The sequence below is a fragment of the Drosophila willistoni genome, chromosome 3R (genome assembly GCF_018902025.1).
Source record: "Drosophila willistoni isolate 14030-0811.24 chromosome 3R, UCI_dwil_1.1, whole genome shotgun sequence".
Taxonomy (NCBI): domain Eukaryota; kingdom Metazoa; phylum Arthropoda; class Insecta; order Diptera; family Drosophilidae; genus Drosophila; species Drosophila willistoni.
This window is the reverse complement of record NC_061086.1, coordinates 25,920,561-25,939,386: the sequence shown is the minus strand read 5'-3', so window position 1 is coordinate 25,939,386 and position 18,826 is coordinate 25,920,561. Positions and strand designations below refer to the sequence as shown.

The following is an 18,826-nucleotide window of genomic DNA, read 5'->3' as shown; positions in this document are numbered from 1 at the left end:
TATCGACTACAGTTAAACTCCTCAATTAGGAGCTAGATTTTTAACCGCGCAATTGATTTTTTCAAACTGCTGCTCATATTATTGCCTAATCTAACATCTGCTGATATTTGATTGAGAATAATATTAATTAAACAAATAATGACGTACAAACATTTTCAAAAGAAAAAAAACACGGCAATATATCTATGTCAATAATTTGATCAGTAAATATTGCCAAATTTCTCAAGACAAAAGCCTATACATGAAATTTGAAACATCTGAAATAACAAAATTCGTATTGCCAATTTTTCAAAGAAGTAAACAATTGCGGCTTCGGTATAAATATGGTAGTTAATAAGTTTCAAGTTCATACTTTGTGGTATAGGCAATTCGAAAAAGCAAGCACGTCTTTAAAGATGCAATTATCCAAATATTTAATCCTTTTCATTGCATTATTCTATTGTCTGAGTTGGCAATTATCTGGCGTAGAAGCAGTAACATGTACAGAAGATCCAACGGACACAGCTTGCATTGACTGCACCACCGATCCTGACAATGATGAATGCACCACAACCACCACCACAACTACTGAGGCTACGAGCACACCGGCACCATCAACGACGGCAGCAACACCATCAACAACAGCAGCTACATCCACGGTGGATGCAACCACTAAGAAAACCCCCACAAAAACTGGTCCCCGAAGGAAGAGATTCAAGATTAAAATGAACTACAAAGCCAAGCGAGTTATCAAAGTTAAAAGGAAATCAGGCTAATCCAGATTCATAACGAAAACGATTTGAATAAATTCACTTAAAAACAAAATTTGATCGTTTTTTAATTGCATTTTTCAGGCTAATTTCTATCAGGAATTCTCAGGTCATAGGGAGTCCCAAATTTTTTTATACTCTGTCAGACTTGATTAGCTGGTATTCCTTTATTCAGTTATCAAAATTTCTACAATTGAACAGATGACATTTATTTCCGGTCGCAAAAATATTCCCGCTTCCGGTTCAAATTCATTCTTTAGATCAATTTATTTAATTCAAACTCTACAATTTCATTGTTTAAGCTCTTTAATTTTGAACCATTCGTATTGCTGTCAGTTACAATTCAATCAAAATATTTATTTTAGAACCAACTCTTAGGATTAATGCGATTTACAAGCCTATTGAAGAATCTACGAAGTCGTCGACGTCCTCTGCCTCTTGGGGCTACTGTGGTGCTGCTCGTTGACAAATACCTGGCCAAGCATTCGGTATTGGTGGGATAGAGTAGACAATTAATGCAATTCGCATCGAGTGGGGCCACATCACAGGTAACGGCATCCGTTTGATCCAGGTAAATGAAAATGGCAAGCGATAGTAGTAAATATTTCAGGCAAGACATTTTGATAGCTCGATCTTTAAACGACTGGCGTAAATTTGCCAAAAACTTGTACCTCTTAATACCAACACAAGATGCTTGGGGATTAACTAAAAACCAATAAAAAATAAAAGTTAGTTCAGGTGTTCTATAGAACACATTTAGCAAATATATGTATTTGCTTATCAAATCGTTTAAATGTGCGTCGTATACATAAAATTCTCTTTCCGATCCACACCACTCTTCATTCTCGCTGGTCTTCTCTTTTGGATTATCAAATTAAGAGCACACTAGAGATGGGCATGGGCCGTGCCGTGTCTATTTTAAATTTTATTTTAAATTCCGTTTTGGCCAAAGTCTCGATGCACGGTAGGCAGAAGTCCAAAAAGAAGTGAAAATCTTCTTAATGACTTAAAACGAACTCAGCCGCATTGTTAATTTAGATTTTAGCTTATTTAAAACGTGATTACTTTTCTTAAAGATTTTAAAGAGTGCTAAGTAGTGACAAAGAGCCAACTATAGATATTTACCTCTTATTTTTTCAGAAGTTGGTTGAAAACTGCTCAAGCAATTGTTTCGACTCTTTTTCTACTTCTGGCACAATTTTAAATGAAAAACTTGGATAATATCATATTAAATAGCATTAATAAAATACTTGAACATGCAACAAAAAATTGGGTTAAAAATGTTGATTAAAAGCGCCTGTGTCTGTCCGTGCCGTGCCCCAAAAAGAGGCCCATGCTCATCTCTAGAGCACACAGACACGCACAGAGCATGCCACAGAAATGCAAATGGCGAGCGGTGGATCACGTTCGCGCCAAAGTTTTTGTGTTCGATTCAATTCCACCCGCTCTGTTGCTCGTTGCTTTTCGCTTGCTTCGCTCGTGCTTTTCGGGGGCCCCAATGATCTGATCCGCTATTTAATGTTCGGTGTGTTTTTGGTGTGGAACGTACGCTATGTACCGTTTGTTGTACCATTTGTTCGAGCAAATGAGTTTGGGAAAATTGAAAAGAAACAAAACAGAAAACATCAGCCCAATGAACTGTGATTGAATTCTAGTTTACCGTTAAATCTAGAGCACCTGCAACGTGCTTCGTGTGTGTGTGTATGAGTGAGTGAACCGCATCAGAAGTGCAGTGCTGTGCTACAGATATATCTCCTTCTCTGTCTATTGCTAGCTACTTGACGTTGTAAGTGCATTACGGAAAAAAGAAAAACAGAAAAAAAATAACCGCCATCCTTTTGACAGGCAGCAACGACGACATAAAAAATGTCAAACTGTCGATCAACATCAAGGCGAAATATGCAAGATGCGTGTCTTAAATCCCAAAGAGGGTCGCCATTTATGCAATACCCCACCCGCAACCCCTTCTCCCTTCGCACTCCCCTTCTAGCCAGTTCCTCTCGATACTAGCTGCATTTGCCGCCTTTTAATCTCCCGGCTCTGATCTCACACTGTCTCCCTCTCTCTCCTCTTGGCTTTTGGTTACGCGTTTTGCATGCTTCGCCCGTTGATTTTTGCTCTTCTCTGGAATGCGTTTAATTTGAATTTGAATGTTTTTTTTTTTACCAAATACCCTGTATGTATATACAGAGGACTGAAAGGGTATATCAACGATCATAATGCCAACATAATGATTGTAAAATGCCTGAAAAAGGAGCATTAAAGTCGACTGATGGCTATTTAGGACTTTCTACAGGGTATTTTTTAAGGCATAGTGAATCTCTTCATATACATATACAATTTGTTTTTTTGCTTTCGATTTGTTGTTGTTTCCCTTTGCTTTCGCTTGTTTTTACAACGCAAAACACTTGTTGTCTGCCTTTTGCCATTGTGGAAGAAATCAAACTAAGCGCAAACTTTAATTAATATTCCAAGCACTTCTTCTCCCCCCACACAGCAGCACACCAACACACACACACACACACACACACACACACACACACACACACACACACACATAGCATATATGAAATATTCGAACAATGATTTCAGTTTTTATATGTGTTTGGTATTGACTGGTTGGGGAAAAAAAGATTTGGTATTAATTATGGATGGCAGACTTTAAATGGAATTTTGTTATGCGTTTAAATGGAATAGATTCCATCAGAGTCTTTGAGTCGTTGTTTTTCATAGCATACCTTTAGGGTCATCATGGATAGAAGATAAAAGATAAAAGACAAGGTGCTTAACTTGAAGATGTAAAACTAGATTAGACTATATTTTTCGCCTACTAGATTATCATAAGATAAAAAAGGAACAAGCTTTTAAAGATTTTTGTCAGATCAAGATATCAAGAATTAGTTTTTGTAACATTTTTTTTCAAGTGTGTTATCTCGATTCTTGATAAATTTCTTTACAACTAAAATAAAACGAAATTTCTTAGCCATCTGAGACAATAGGAATTCTCGTTTTGCCATAGACAAGGCGTTGAAAACTTTGCGACAATTGAACTAAATTTTAATTCTTTCAACATTTTGCATAATTATTGCTTAACAATTTTACACATCATTGTTGAATGGGGCCTCGAAACGTACGAAATTTATGTATCTGTCTATCTATGTAGAATTCTGTTTGCTTCATGGTGCACCCACATAAAATACAAGTTGGCACACATTCATTTCGGTCGGCTGATCGCGATAAGCGGGCCAAAACAGAATTGAACAAAAACTTGACACAAATGCAAAAAACAAAAACAAAAGAGACAAACAGAATTATTGAACATTTTTTGGACGAGGGAATTCAAACAGAAGTGAAATGCAGATGAAATTCTTGGAAAGAAAATAATTACCATAGCTTGCATGATTAATTTTCTTTAAAATGGGTGGTAAAAACAACAAAAATATGATCGAGTGGGCGAAAGGCACAAAGGAATGTACAACATTGCTTATGAGTGATTTCTATTTGGCTTATGTATGCCTGTCGATCAGCTGTTGTCCTACATTTACTGGCCTCTCTTTCACTCTCTCTCTCTCTCTTTCTCCTTCTCTCTGTTTCTCTCTAATCTAAATCTATTCCGTTTTCTTTATTAATAAACTTGCCACAACTTTTTTGAGCAACTTTCTCTCTTAATTGCTGTTTCTCTTAAGTACTTTGAGTCTCTCTCTCTCTCTTTCTCTTTCAATTCAAATTCAAATTGTTTGCCTTTTGGTCATCTAGCAAATTATTTTTAATTGTTTATAAACGATCTTTTTGTTATTGCGCAAATAAATTGACTTTGCTTCTGTGTACACACACATGCAGACAAATGTTCTCTTGTTCTCTGACGTATTTCTTTTTTTTGTTTTCTTTTCTTTTTTTGTATTTGTATTTTTTTATTGAGCAAATTTATTATAAATTTTATTGGCATTGTGTATGGTTGTCGCGCTCAAAACATTTCGTAGTCGGGCGCGATTTTTGAAGATTTTTCTTTTTCCTTTACTTTTATTGGCTTTTTGACAAATTCGAAAACGCTTCAATTGATTTATTCGATTTTATTTAATTTACCAAAAGAACTGCACAATTGAAGCGTTACGAAAAACGTGTAATAAACGATTTTGTAAACGATCTTGTTTATAATATTAAATATTTTCCAAATCGGTTGTTGTGTGCGATCGTTCGGTTCACTTTTGATGCGAATTCTACGTGCCGATTTCGTATGGTATGTGCTATAGTGTTCAATGTGATAAAGACTCGATCGAAATGGTTATCAGTATAATAAACCACACACCAGGCACATTCCCTCAAGCAGTTATTGTTCAGAATTTGTACAATCCATAAAGGACCATAAGGTACATCATACATCAATTGTGTGCTAGTGATTTTTCGATTTCCATTATCATAAAATTAGCTAAAAGAAAAATTTGAATATTTGATATTAAATTTTAGAAGTTTCATTTTGGAAACTTTTAGTATAGATACATGCAAACGACTCACCAAATTATTATTTGCAAGGCTCCAAATAAATTTCTAAATTCAAGATTAATGATTATGATTATTTTAACTTTCTGTTTTTGTATTATGGATAAATATATAGATGAATAGATACAATAGACATAAATGATTCCTATAGCACTTTCCATTATCTATTGATGTGTTTAGTATGAGATGCTAAATGGTTTTTCTTCTTTCGTGGGAAATTATGGAAAATGACTTCTTTCTCTGAGTTTATTCTTTGAATATGTCATGTAATGTGTGGGTTCTATTACCAAAAAAAAACTCCCTACACTAAGTTAAAGTTGCCCTTTTAGTATTTGATATTTTTATAATAACGTTTTGGGTCACAATTTACTTCTAAATTATCAAACTATTATCAGCAATTAATAAGATAAAGTTAGAATATTATATTTTGGTAAGCTTTTCAGGCCATTTAAATTCAGACCGATGTACTACCAGATTTCCTATTAAATGTCAATAAAATTTAAAGAGCTCAGTGATTAATCTAAAACTTTTTTTAAAAACAACTTAACATTTTTTAACATAAATTTTCTAAAAGAAAACACAAGTGCTTAGACATTTCTCTTAGAGCATTTATTTTTAGGATTTGTGCTTAAGAAATCTTTTGGGTTAAAATGGCAGCTAGTATCTTTTTACGTTAACTAATCCATCATTCTCGGTTTGATGCCCAGATGAGTATTTTTAGCAGAAATTTCCCAATAACAACGCACATATTTGCGGGTATTATTTGGCCAGCTATTTTGGCCAAAATTTGTTTATAACAACTAAATGAAATTTATTGTTTCTTAAATACGCACAAGGAATTTCTAGTGAAGTAGCCAAAATAAATCAGACATTTGGCAATCAATCGATGTCGATTGATTAAGCAGATTTAGCTACAAATACTATATAGAATGACTATAGGACTATATGTATGGGAATAAAAACAAAAGATATGCCAGCAGACATGTCTCGCCGATAAAGGGGAACTACTGTTTCCCCTTACAGAACCCTCACCTCGCCTCATCAGTCAGTCAGCAACTGTCGTCTCCATCATGGCATGCTCCACTTGATCTTGTGCGGCGTTCCTGGGGATGTCAGCACATTAATCCCGCTTCGTGCTTGGACTGAACTGTTTTGGCTGCCCTGCCCGGGCCGTCTTCTCTCCTCTCCTCTCCACTCATATCTTCTCGGCTTGGTTTGCCTGCCTGGTTGGCTGCCTGCATTCAACGGCGCATTTACCTAAATTGGAATTTCCGGTAAACCGTAATGAAAATCGTAGCAATCAAGCCCGAAAAAAATGCCCATATATAAGCGAAATGTATAAAAAAGTCAGTAGAAGAGAACAACAGAACAGAACAGAACAGAGCAGAAAACTCTCAAATTGATATGCAAATGAATGTCACCATCTTAAATGAAATAATCGTCTTAAACGAAGGCTTTTCCCCTCTCGCCTATAGACCCACCATCATCCCAAATTGTGCACTTTAATTGCTTTTCTCAGTCTGCTAAAGTCTCAATTCTCGCTCTCTCTCTGTTTTGCTTTCTCTCTCTTCATCGCGTGTCTCCAAATGTGAGACATTAAAGCCTTTAAGAGGCACATTTATGAGTTTTTTAATGACTTATTTACTTAATAATTTTTCATTTTTAATGACTTTATTATAAGTATTCTATATATTCATATTCAAAATCGTGCATTCAATGCCAAAACGTGTACAGGCTACATATGCCTATAATATTTCCCACAGAATTCCTAACTAAATTTAGATATTACCATGGCATAAACAACGCTGAAACAAAAACAAAATCAAGAATTTGGAGAACTTTTCCCGCACTCTCTCTCTCCCTCTCTCTTTCTGTCTTTCCTTCTCTTTATGTGGGTATGTTGCAGTACATTTTCAAATTGGGTTACAACAAAATTGTAAACAATTTCATGTTTCTTGCACTTACATTTCTATAGCCAACAATTTTAGGAATATTAAGTAGATGTTTTATACTCAGTTTAGTTGTCGATATTTAGAATAATAAACTTTATTAATTAATAAACATACCTAAAATCGTGAGTCAATTTAAACTTAGTCACGGTTGATTTTGTGATATCGACTTAGCGTTTTATGGTTTAATTTGGGTTTGTTTGGTCTTTGGATGGGTCCAACTAGAAACCGAAAACAAACCTTTTAAATGTACTTGTCCTTTTTGAAGGCACAGAGTTCCTTTTCTTTAGTATAATATGTACTTCTGATATAGACTGAATGGCAAGTAACATAAGTTTATACATATATCTTTTTCTGATGTTTCATCTTTAATAGCCTTTCATGCTTTCATGTACAAAATTGTTATGAAAATTATATTTACTTCTCATATGTTATGGCCTTGTATTTCCAAGAACTAGTTGATATAAGGAAATCTGTAGCAATAATTTCTTAGCTAATGGAGAAATTCCTTTAAAAAAAAGGAGTTGAACATTGAGTTGTATAAATTTTTTAAATGATATGCCATAAGACAATTTACATACATATGTAAAATAAAATTTCCCAATGTTGGGAAAATTTCATAAATTTTTCCTAAAACATAATAAAGAAAAGTAATTACAAGCAGTGCAAGAAATTATTTCAAAATCATGGAAAGACTAGGCAAATAAATCAATTGATATGCCTATGTGTGTGTGTGTGTGTAGGTTTGTGTTTGTAGTAGATCAATGGATCATTGATCTTTCTTTTCATATCAAACCTAAATCAAATTTGTTGCTTATTTCTTCTAGAATTTTGATATGCTACGCATAGAGTGGTCATAAAATGAGAACTTTTTTATATTTTATTCGTCAAGGTTTCGACACAAATTCAAATCCAGCGATTTATGCTAGTGAAATGGATAGGTGTTGATATATAGATGCCCGATGATTGCGATATCGACGCCTAGGAGTGAGGAGCTATGGGATGGCCAATGAGCCGAGCAGAAATCGAGAAATCACTTTGCGGTTTGTTATGCGGCGTGAATATTAATTGGCAACTAAATCAGAAATATGCCAATAAAAAAACAAATACAACAAAAATATTTCAAGCAAATGGCAAATACCAACATAATGTAGCTACAACTCCGCCGTATTTGGCGCAGCTATTAAAATGTTTTTTGTTTTCCATTTATTACCCACTTGTACTTAATAATTTGATGTACTAATTGCGGTTTCTGGTCTGGCCTGACTGCCTCCATTTAAACTGCTCCAAGTTCCCCCTTGTGGTGCATTCCAAAGGGGAAGTTGTAAAATTTTGAAACAACTTTGGTGGGCCAACAACCAATGACAACTATATAATAACAAGTAGATAGTATATATATGTATTTTCTCAATGCTCAATGTTTTTTTTTTGATGTCACCTTCCGGGCTAGTTATGTACGAGTATATTGCTGCATTTCCGGCCACAATTTGGTATCCGTGTTTGGGGAAAAACTCTTTTGGCTTCCGTTTCTCTTGGGGGATTGAAAAACTATTGAGGATTCCATATGGTTTTGTTAACCGTTAGCCATAAGTTTTCCCATTGTATGTATTATAGTTTTAATTTTGTTCTTGTCCCTTTTTGTTACCAAATTCCCCCTTCCATCAGGCACCTGTGCTTTGCTGCTTTGCCATGCGCATAATTAATTGAGAGAAGAAGAAAAATAATAATTGTTATGCTTACCCCTTTGTCTATGTTGTCTATCTATCTTTCTCAGGTTGCTTGCTGGCTTAGTGGTTTGACCAAAAACTTTTTGGACTCTGGTTTGTTTGTTGTTGTCACATCCGCCGGAAGCACCTTAAGCGGCCAAAACAAGTGCAAAGCCCCCGCGCCCTGCGATAGGCAGCAACTTTAATCCTCATATGGAGACAAACTAAAACTAGAAAACATAGCCAAAACAAAAAAGAAAAGAATAATTATTATTGGCCAAAGCAATTGCTGAAGAACAATTAGCATAGATCCATTTAAATAAAGAATCGCCAAAATGTCTGTAGGTAAGTGCGAATAAATTATAAATAAATTAATTTTAAATATATAATCTTATATAAATTAAAGTTTTTTATACAAGTTTGTAGTCCTCAAGTTGTGTCCTGATCTGTATAAGACACAATTAATTAGATTAATTGCCAAAATGGATAGCAAGAATAAGAATTGCCGAATCATCATTAAATTTTGCGGCAAATCGTACAAAGAAACCTCCTCAGAAATCAAAATTCCTCCAACCAACATTACAAGATATTAATACATGATTTTTCTACTTAACTAGATTTGGTTCTATAGTTGGTGACTTGCCTAAGCGATGCGTGTCCCATACACGACATAAACATGACAATTTCGTTCACGCCTCGGCCTTAACTTGACACCAAATCGAGTTTGTAGTAGTAGATACACGGGGACTACTGTGTGGAAAATGGAAAAACATAGTCGAGCATTAGAGAACCTAAACACATTAGCAATTTCCCAGAACGCCAACGCATTTATCTTATGACCTCGCTCAGTCGATCTCTCTCTCTGTGTCTCTGTCGCTAGGAGTGAAAAGTGAAACGATTAGTCTAGGCCAGGGTATGGGATCAACCCACTTAAGTATTGTTGAAGAACTCAAAAGTAGAGCCAAAACAAAACAGTAGAAACAATTGGGCGTACACTGAACATGCCAAGATCTTGCCCCTCCTACGATTATGAAGCGAGATGGGGGAGGGGAGCCCACCTAAAAAATAGCAACGAGAAAGTGCAATAGTTTCCCAGGGTCTCAAATGCAGAGGCAATCAATCTATCTGCATATGTAGACTTTGAGATAGAGATACAGTTTCAAATATAGTTACAAGATGCGAGGTCATCCATCAATTTGTCTAGCAATAATAACAATAAAAGGACAGCCTCAACAATAATAAATAACAAAACAAAATCCAAATTCTGCTATACAAAAGTCATCTAATTAGTCAGATTTTGTGGCTTGCCATCGGCATGGCCCCAATTCCAGTGGAGTTTAGCTTGTTGTTGTTGTTGTTGTTATTGTTGTTGCATTATTTCTTTCTGCCCTTTTTACATTTTCTCTTTATTTTTATTTATGTATGTAGAACAAATAATCACATCTATAGCCCCCGCCTGATATGGGAAATGATGCAATTAAAACACAAAAACACAGCCAGGCAAAGAGACGCAAACGCACAGAGATAGATGGATAGATAGAGATAGAAGCGACCAACCCTCGCCCATTCACTCAATGGACTAGTGCCACTGCCCGCATCCTCGTCTATATGAATATATGTATATATATATAATATAGAGTGATCTATCCGTAAGGGTATATAATTTTTGAGGAGCAGTTTGCCAGAACAAAGAGAAAAACTCTGGAAGCTGTTGGTTTCGAGGCCTCCTTCTTCTGTATTTACAGAAGGTTATATTATTTGGATTCTTAAATCATCCTATTTGTTACATTTTTGATCAAATGTTTGGCTTGCGAGATGAGTTGAGGATTTTCCAAAAAAATTTAAGCCTTTTATTGCCAAAAGCTTAATTTAAACTGCTACAGAAAATTTGTTTATCTGATCTTTGTGGTTTTTAGCTAGTCTCTAAACTGATTTCATAATTGTGTCTATGCCAACTCACCCCACACACATAGAGTATTAAATGGTCTGTGTGATTTGAGGTTAGCACACTTCCATCAAGTTCTGCGTTTGTCTTTGTGCCATTTTATTTATATAAATAGTTTCTGTCATCGTTGTCTAAGTAAATCATTCATTAAATCTGCATTGAATTTCATTCATTTGCGCATTTTAATTGCACTCAATGGACAGTTGGAGCATTTCTATTCATTATGCAGTTATATACATATACATAGATAAATTTACTATAAAAACTGTCATTATTGTTAGCTCATTGAATTTGTGGTTCATTCACAAGAATTCCCATAGATTAGGCATTGAATACTATTTGTTTTGTTATTTAGTTCAATGACTCTATTCATTTGGCTTAATTGGGCATAAGTGAAATTTTTGACCAACTGTCTGTGAATCAGAATCTGAATCTTTCATTGACGTAATGTGAATAATTATGAGTAGATTCACATGCCAGACTGACTCACTGGGATGCAAGTTTAATCTTCGTCATAATTTTACTGCTGCCGCACCTGAAATGCACGTCTAAATTTATTAATAATGCTCCTGTAAATGTTTATAAATATTTACGCAAATTAATTTGCATTGTCTTGGTCTCTGTCTGACTTTGTATATATCGACAGCTGGCAGCGGCAGACAATAAAGAAATCTATTAACGCTGCCGTCAGACATTGAAAGAAAAGTGGACCAGAGGCACTACCAATTGGTCTCGATCACGTTGCTGACGACGACGTCACCAAAGAAACACAGCCAGACATTTGCCCAGTTTAGCATTGTTTACGCAAAATAAAAATACAAAAAAAAAATAACAGAGAGACAATGAGTTGAATCATTTTGATAGTTTACTTATTTATTTTCCATTTTTATCGTCTCGTTTCATTTTCCAGGAATTATTAGCAACAATTAGCTGTATAACATATATATGGCCCTGGCATAAATCAACTCCTAGACTCAGGGGCTGCTCTGACTCCCTCTTTTCCTCTCGATCTCTCTCTCTAAAAATAGTCTAAAAACTAAACCCTGCCAGGCATCCAGACATTCGTTCATCTGCTACAAATGATTCTTCATAATTGAATTACATGCCCAAAGACAAGAGCGTAAAAATTTTAATTACACACCTCATAATCATTTGCCACAAGATGAATTTAGAGTGCAAGTGGGAGTGGGAGTGGCCATAGGACTAGGTAGGTAGGTAGATACATTTCTTTCAGAATAGAACTTGATCAAATTTCGTGAATGAAATGAAACGATGCGCAACCATGGCGAGATTACTGTCTAGTCCACAATGTGTGGGTTGGCATAAAAGATCAGTGCGAAAGATCGTCACATTGGGACACATTCCACTCAGGCAATACAATGAATATTTATGTCGACAGAAATAAGGAAATGTTGTACAATTTATTGCAAAACTCCATGACATTTTTATTCTAACTGAAAATTACAATGAAATGAGCAAAACGGGAGGTCACATTAAGTTATACATTTGTAGTACGCAAATCCTTCTAAAAAATTGCCAAAAAGGGTTTAGTTTTATTATACTTGTTTAGAAGAAATAAGATCATCATTGGACAGATAAAAGATTTTACCCCTAGAACGACAATTTCTTAGATCTTTGAGTTATTAATCTCAGCTGAATTTGAAACTGTTTATAACTATAAAGATAAATGCCCAAGATATAATAATGAACTTTGCAATATAAGTCTATAAAAGTTAGACTTGGTTTTTTACACACTTATACATATGTAGAACTCGCTTGGCTTCAAGTGTGTGTGTGTTGTGTGTGTGTATGCCATGGTCTTATCGAAGTTTCGTATTACAAGTGGCAGCCTAAGCAAAATAAATCAAATATTTGAAAGAGAATGCCAAGTGCAAAGCATTACGAGATCAACAACTTCATTATAGGCATCATTGGAGAGCCGGAGCTGGAGGAGTCGGGGAAGAGGCAAGATAACTAGGGGACGTAATTAATGCGACACTGATCCTCTGGGGTATGTCAATTGACATTTAACATTAACCTGCGGTTTTAGCTGCAATGGAATCATATGCTAGGCACGTTATAATTTATAACAATTGTTGCCGCTCCTTTTTAGATTCTTTTCGGATGGTTTTGGAGCAACTGCGACTGCTCCAGCTTCCTTTGCGAGGCGATAAAAATATGTTACATAAAAAAAGAGAAAACGAAACGAAAGACACGCGCTCCATAGGGGACCAGAGAACCGAGGGAACAAGGGAATGACTGTAGTATAGGGGAGGAATGCACATGAAGATGGCACGGGGATTGTTCATTTTTTTCCTCCTTTTTTCACGGAAGACTACGTTGCCGTTTGCCGTTGTCTATTTTCTTTTTTTTGTTTTTGTCATGTGCTCTCAGTGTGCATTTCCATTAAGAAAATAATTAAACATTTGTTTGCCAGTGCCCCAGCCTCTGACTGACTGACTGACTGAATGTCGCTCTGACTGCAACAGTCTCGGGAATGAAATCTGTTGAACAGATGTCTTTGCGGCTGATGCCGATGCCCAAATAAATGTTGTATGTATTGGATTTTTGAGATGCCAACATTTTTATGCATATCCAAACACCTTTAAATATCCCCACCCCTCCAAAAAAAAATTTAATACAAATCTTAGAAATACAAATATATAATAGAGGGGTTAACATAGCTCCTTCCTATGCCGATGTCAACCACAAAAGAACACAAAACTCGACAAATGCACATAAAACAAAGATCATAAAAGTGTTTATTTGATTCTTTTGATAGCACTTTTGACACAAAACCCCCGCCAACACCTAGAAACATGAATCGGTAGCTAACTATAGATATATCAGGTAGTAAAAATTGTCTTCACACATTACACACACACGCACACCTTTTGTATCTTGCCTTTACTTCCTTCCATCACACACACACACACACATGAAAAGGGATCTTGCAGTGATCTTTGGTTTTTGGTAATTTCTTTTTGGCATTTCCGTTGTGGATATTTTTTTGGTTCTTCTGGTTTTTATAGTTTTATTTTGGAGAGAGGTTTATTTCAATATGGACAGCACGTTCCTGTTCTTGTAGTTGGAATATTTAATTACTAATCCTTCGGTTACATCCCACTTTTCGCAAGTTGTTTTTTTTCGTTTATTTTTCGAGTGGTCTCATCTTACAGGACACTTCACTTCCGTTTTTATGAAAAGCCTTGGCCGAGTCCATGATTTTAATGACCATTTCGGAAAACTAAAATAACATTCTTAAAACAGACTTTAGTTCAACTCGAAAGTGTGTTGTTTTTGTTGTTTTGTGTGGTCTTGGAATTGGTCCAGTCACTGCCGATGGATATTATGATGAATGCTTAATAAAATGGACATGTTGTTGTCTTTTCCAAGGAAATAGTCTATGAAGAAGCACCTGCAGCAGACATAAATATGTTCTTTTGTCTGAATGTAATCATAATTATAATATAATAATAATCATGCCCTCCCCATTTTACATATGCTCTTCTCTTCTCTGGCTGCCAAACTTCCGGGCAGACTTCTCTCAGCCCCTTCTGGGGCCCTCTGTTCTCTGTTATTGTTTCTTTTTCCCCCTCTCTCTCATTCCTTTGGGGTTAAATCATAAAAAAAATAGAAAGAACGAAAATAATAAACAAAAATTTTCAATTGAACGTGAAGGAAAACTCGTAGTGCGCATAAAATGACTCAAAAATCCAAAAAGAAGGAAAAGAGGGGGTACAAAAAAAAGGGAAATATAAGAAATACATTTTGAAATACGCAGAATTCTAATGAAACTAACTGAGTAAATAGGAGCACACGCCGCCTTGGCATGCCTCTTCCCCTCTGCCCATTACCATGCCCCCATGGATGAACATTGCATGCAATATTCCTGACAACAAATGTTGCAAGACTTTGCATAAATATACAAAACGCTCATCAAACCAGAAGACAGAATGGCAAAAGGTGGAGAGAGGGCAGTGGCTTGCCAGGTTGCAGGGTGTGTCAGAGGAAACTCTTGTCAAGTAATCGATGGCAAAATAATTTACAATTTTAATGGCAAAAAATATATAACTAGAGAATATATGTATATCGATTCCAATTCCAATTATAATTTCTGTGCGCTTTGCCATCTTCCTGTTGTCCCTCCTCGTTTGTTGGCTGTTATTTTTATTAGATTACCATCGATTCGATTGCTTTCCAATATACAATTCTATATAGGAAAAATAACAATTAAATTAGCAAGGGAACAAAAGCAATTGCAACTAGTTTATTTTTGTGTTAAATGAGTATTTTTAGCATGGAACTAAAGCGGCAAAAAATGTTATAGAAGACATGATTAGTCAACATATTTTAGGTTGGCTAGGTTGTTGTCTTGTCCTTAGAACCACTGCTTTCAGTGCCCTTTTAGGTAAATCTAGATGAAAAACTTTTCCTTACAAACTGCAAAGATATTCCCCAAAGTATTTTATGTATCAACACCCTATACCCTATGTGCATATATGTATATTGTTTTCGTAAAGGTGAATCACTTAATTCTTGTACAGAATACGCCGAACTGACCCTAGAGAACAGAACATCAAAACAATTAACCTGTCAACGCTATAGAACAATCAGCGAGTTGAGTAAATGGCGCCCTCTAAGAGAGAAAAATTTAGTGGCAACAGCAGCTCCGACATGAATAGAAGGGATAGGAATTGCTGTCGTTGCTCCTCCACATTGTTCTAACAAGCAACGACACTGGTAGAGAGGTAGAGAGACACATTTTGTGTGCCTAACAGATTTACGAGGCAAAAACCCGAATCCAATTCCAATCTTCAATCTTCCAATGCGGTGGAATGGGTGCCACGTGGAGCGTAGAGGCGAAGACAACAACTTGACATTTATGTGCAGGCAAAGGCACTTCTACAAGTACCCAGTGCATTGCATTTCAAGATCATTTGCATCCCAAACTGAATACAACACTTGCCGATGCCCCAGAGAGCTAAAGAAAGAAAAAAAGAAAGAAAGAGAGGGATAGAGAGAGAGAGAGAAAGAGTGATCAGTTGCAACCCTCGCTCGACTCTTACTTGGCATTTATGAACTACACAAAATGTGCAATTTCTCCGAGTCTTTTTTTACGAGTTTTCCATAGGTCCCAAATCTGTGTGTGTATGTGCCCTGCATCTGTCCCGAGTCCACTTAGAAATTCCTCAGACAGACCACATGGAGTCGCTCTTGTTTTTGCCACTTGAACATTTTTGTAGTCTTTGGCAAAAGTGAAAATGTGTTCACTTAATTGTCCCCCCTCTACGATCTGAAAATACAACTTCTCTGGTTTTCAAACCATTCCCTTGGTTTTAATGTGCCTACCTCAGATGAAACAGTTTGTATTTTGCCCATTTGCTTCTAATGTGTTGTCTATTTGATGGCTTTTATTATGTTTTTCTATTTCTGGTCCGAATCGGTCACAGTATGGCAAATTCTAGAACACAAATAGGGCCGACAGAATCAATAATGGAAAAGCTGGAGGTTCCTAAGGATTGGTCACTACCTCGAGATAGTTTGCCTTTGCAATCGATTTTCTTATAAGCTATTGGTTTTTCTTAACATTTTCCTAATGGTGGGATTTTTTCGGCTGATCTTTCTGTTTGTTCTCATGGAAAACCAGAGAGAGAAATTCAAAAACCTCATCAGCATTTCCTATTTAACCAATTGAAAACGTACATACATGGAAATTAGGGATAACATTTGAACACAGGGAATATATTAAAAACCAAGAAACAGAGTTCTCCTGATTTTTACCTATCGGAACTCATCAGATATGCACAACGGGCACAAAACACGTCGACGGATAAGAGAACCAATGAGGCATGAGAAGTGGGAGGAGTTGTTTGTTTGTTTTGTTTGTTGTGGTCGGAGAATGAGGAATTGAAATCGAGAATCAAGAATCGAGGGATATATTTTGATCATCATGCGAAAAACGCACGCAAAAGAAAAACATGCACGCAGGTACACACACACACACAGACACAGACACAAACAGATAGACAGACAGAAAGACAGAAAAAACGTAGCTGGAAAAGTGAGTTTGCCCTCTGTGAAGAGTTTTCCCTTGTGCCACCGCTCGTTCTGTGAGTGGGTGCAATATGGCAACCATATTTAAACACTGATCCCGCATGCAACCGAGAGGCAAATACGAGTTGCGAGTAAGAGAGAGAGCAAATGATTTTTATGCTGCCCTCGCACGTTGATGGAATTGAAGAAGCGGCTTGGGCATGGGCATGGGCATCGGGTAGGGAAAATAAAAACCAAAAATTACCAGAGGGATTCTCTCTATGCCAGAGCAAGCAGAGCAGTGGCAGAGCCAGAGGCAGAGGCAGCGACGTCAAGTCGATTGGACTCAAGTGTTTTGTTCTTGTTGAAGTTTTAGAATTTATTCCGTTTCGGGATGTCAATGCAGACACACGCACTCACGCACCATATTTAGTTTAGTTAAAAGAAGATACAAAAGTGATTTTGTTTTTGGCGCGTTAAGTTGATTTGATCCATCAATCATTTCGTATAGTTTTCCCTGGCCACGCAGTGAAAAGCAAAATACAGCTAAAATTTATGGTTATTTTTCTGGCATAACTCACTACGTGGGACTTTTTTGGCGCGTGCGCATGCGCAGTTAGTGAAAGTGCAAAAAAACAAAACAAACAAACAAAAATGCAACACAAATCAAAGTTGTAGATAGACATTTGTGAAAGTTATTTATATACGATTGGCAATTGCCATACAATTGCATCGATCATCATCATTCAAAATGTTTGTCACTGTGGATACCAATACAAACACATTTTTCTCAGGTAAACAAAATGGTAAATGGAGACATGTTATTTGCAAAAGAGGTTGCTATAGTCTATAAAGTATCTCAGAATCATCAGGAAGACTTTCTATAATCCAAACTTGGTTACTAGATTTTCCGAAAGCAAGGGCTTATACATATATTTCAAGAAGCTCATAATTTAGACAAATCTCATGGATCTTTAAATGACTTAGATAGATCAGAATTCCTTGACTTGTGTATATTTAGACAAGCTCCATGACTTATTAACAAGTAAAATAGTAAGGACATATAATTAAGTTAATTTGTATACAATATTTAACTACAAAGTCCATTTCAGAAATTAAAGAGTGAAATATTTAGTTTATAACTATAAAAATTTAAGGCAGTTGTCAATTTTGATATTATTCAGAATTTAAAATATCCTTGTCTTATTTGAAGGAACCTTAATCTCATATGAGAAAAGTAACTTTAAAAGAATTAGAATAGGTCCATTTTAATTTTAGAAAATATATATAATCTTTGGAAACAAAAAATACTTAAACTCAACCATTCTTTACTTAAGAAACGAAAAATCAATAATATAATTTGTTATGTTTCTTATAGATAATCCATATTATTTTTGCAATGACACCAAATCGCCTCGTACACCGGACTCACAGACGTCCAGTAGAGGCTTCTCGATCTTCAAACGCCGCAACTCCAAGGGCGGAAGTAGTCCACGACCCGTGGTGGTTACGAATCCGGAACAGATGCGCCTAATCACATCGGCCAATCTGGATACCACAGCATCCATGGCCTTTGGCAGTCCGCGTGGCAGCTTCAACTCTCTGGGCGGCTTCTCGCAAGTAAGTAGTAGATCAGCAAATATATACATATCTCTAACTCACAATCTATAGAACTACAAATTGTCTGTATTGACTTCCTGTTGCATTTGTCTAATGTTACGCCCTCTTCCGTTTAGAAATCTTTTGAAATGCAGCCGCTGATGCATCATCGCCAGCGTTCGTCCAATTCACATTCGGAAACATTTCGCGAACGTCTTGGCTCCTGTAATGAGACGCACAGCTCCCAATGCCCTGGAGGTGGCATTGAGCACGACGAAGTCTTTAATCCGTTGACATCATCGCCAGCAAGGTGAGTTGGCTTTAACGTGTTGACAGGATGTAGCT

General features: G+C 36.2%; 2 protein-coding genes across 4 annotated transcripts in view; one reads left to right on the top strand and one right to left on the bottom strand.

Moving 5' to 3' along the window:
* Positions 1 to 1,050: 1,050 nt before the first annotated feature.
* Positions 1,051 to 1,389, bottom strand: LOC111519229. The gene has a single exon (XM_023178901.2). It carries the CDS (start codon positions 1,366 to 1,368, stop codon positions 1,111 to 1,113), a length of 258 nt encoding a protein of 85 aa, XP_023034669.1. The 5' UTR covers positions 1,369 to 1,389; the 3' UTR covers positions 1,051 to 1,110.
* Positions 1,390 to 2,248: 859 nt separating this feature from the next.
* LOC6648010 overlaps positions 2,249 to 18,826 on the top strand; it is a 32,234-nt gene continuing 15,656 nt past the window's right edge. Inside the window, exons 1-4 of one of the 3 annotated variants that reach the window (XM_015177382.3) lie at positions 2,249 to 2,535; positions 8,970 to 9,246; positions 18,261 to 18,502; positions 18,619 to 18,791. In XM_015177382.3, coding sequence (XP_015032868.1) covers positions 9,237 to 9,246; positions 18,261 to 18,502; positions 18,619 to 18,791 — 425 coding nt within the window. In that variant the 5' untranslated portion in view covers positions 2,249 to 2,535; positions 8,970 to 9,236. Of the gene's footprint in view, positions 2,536 to 5,028; positions 5,117 to 8,969; positions 9,247 to 17,279; positions 17,677 to 18,260; positions 18,503 to 18,618; positions 18,792 to 18,826 lie in introns of those variants that run through there. The other 2 variants (XM_023178337.2, XM_047013690.1) reach the window with 2 other exon arrangements.

Coding starts and splice junctions, on each gene's coding strand:
- LOC111519229 (XM_023178901.2), bottom strand. CDS start 1,368: ATGTCTTGCCTGAAATATTTACTACTATCGCTTGCCATTTTCATTTAC.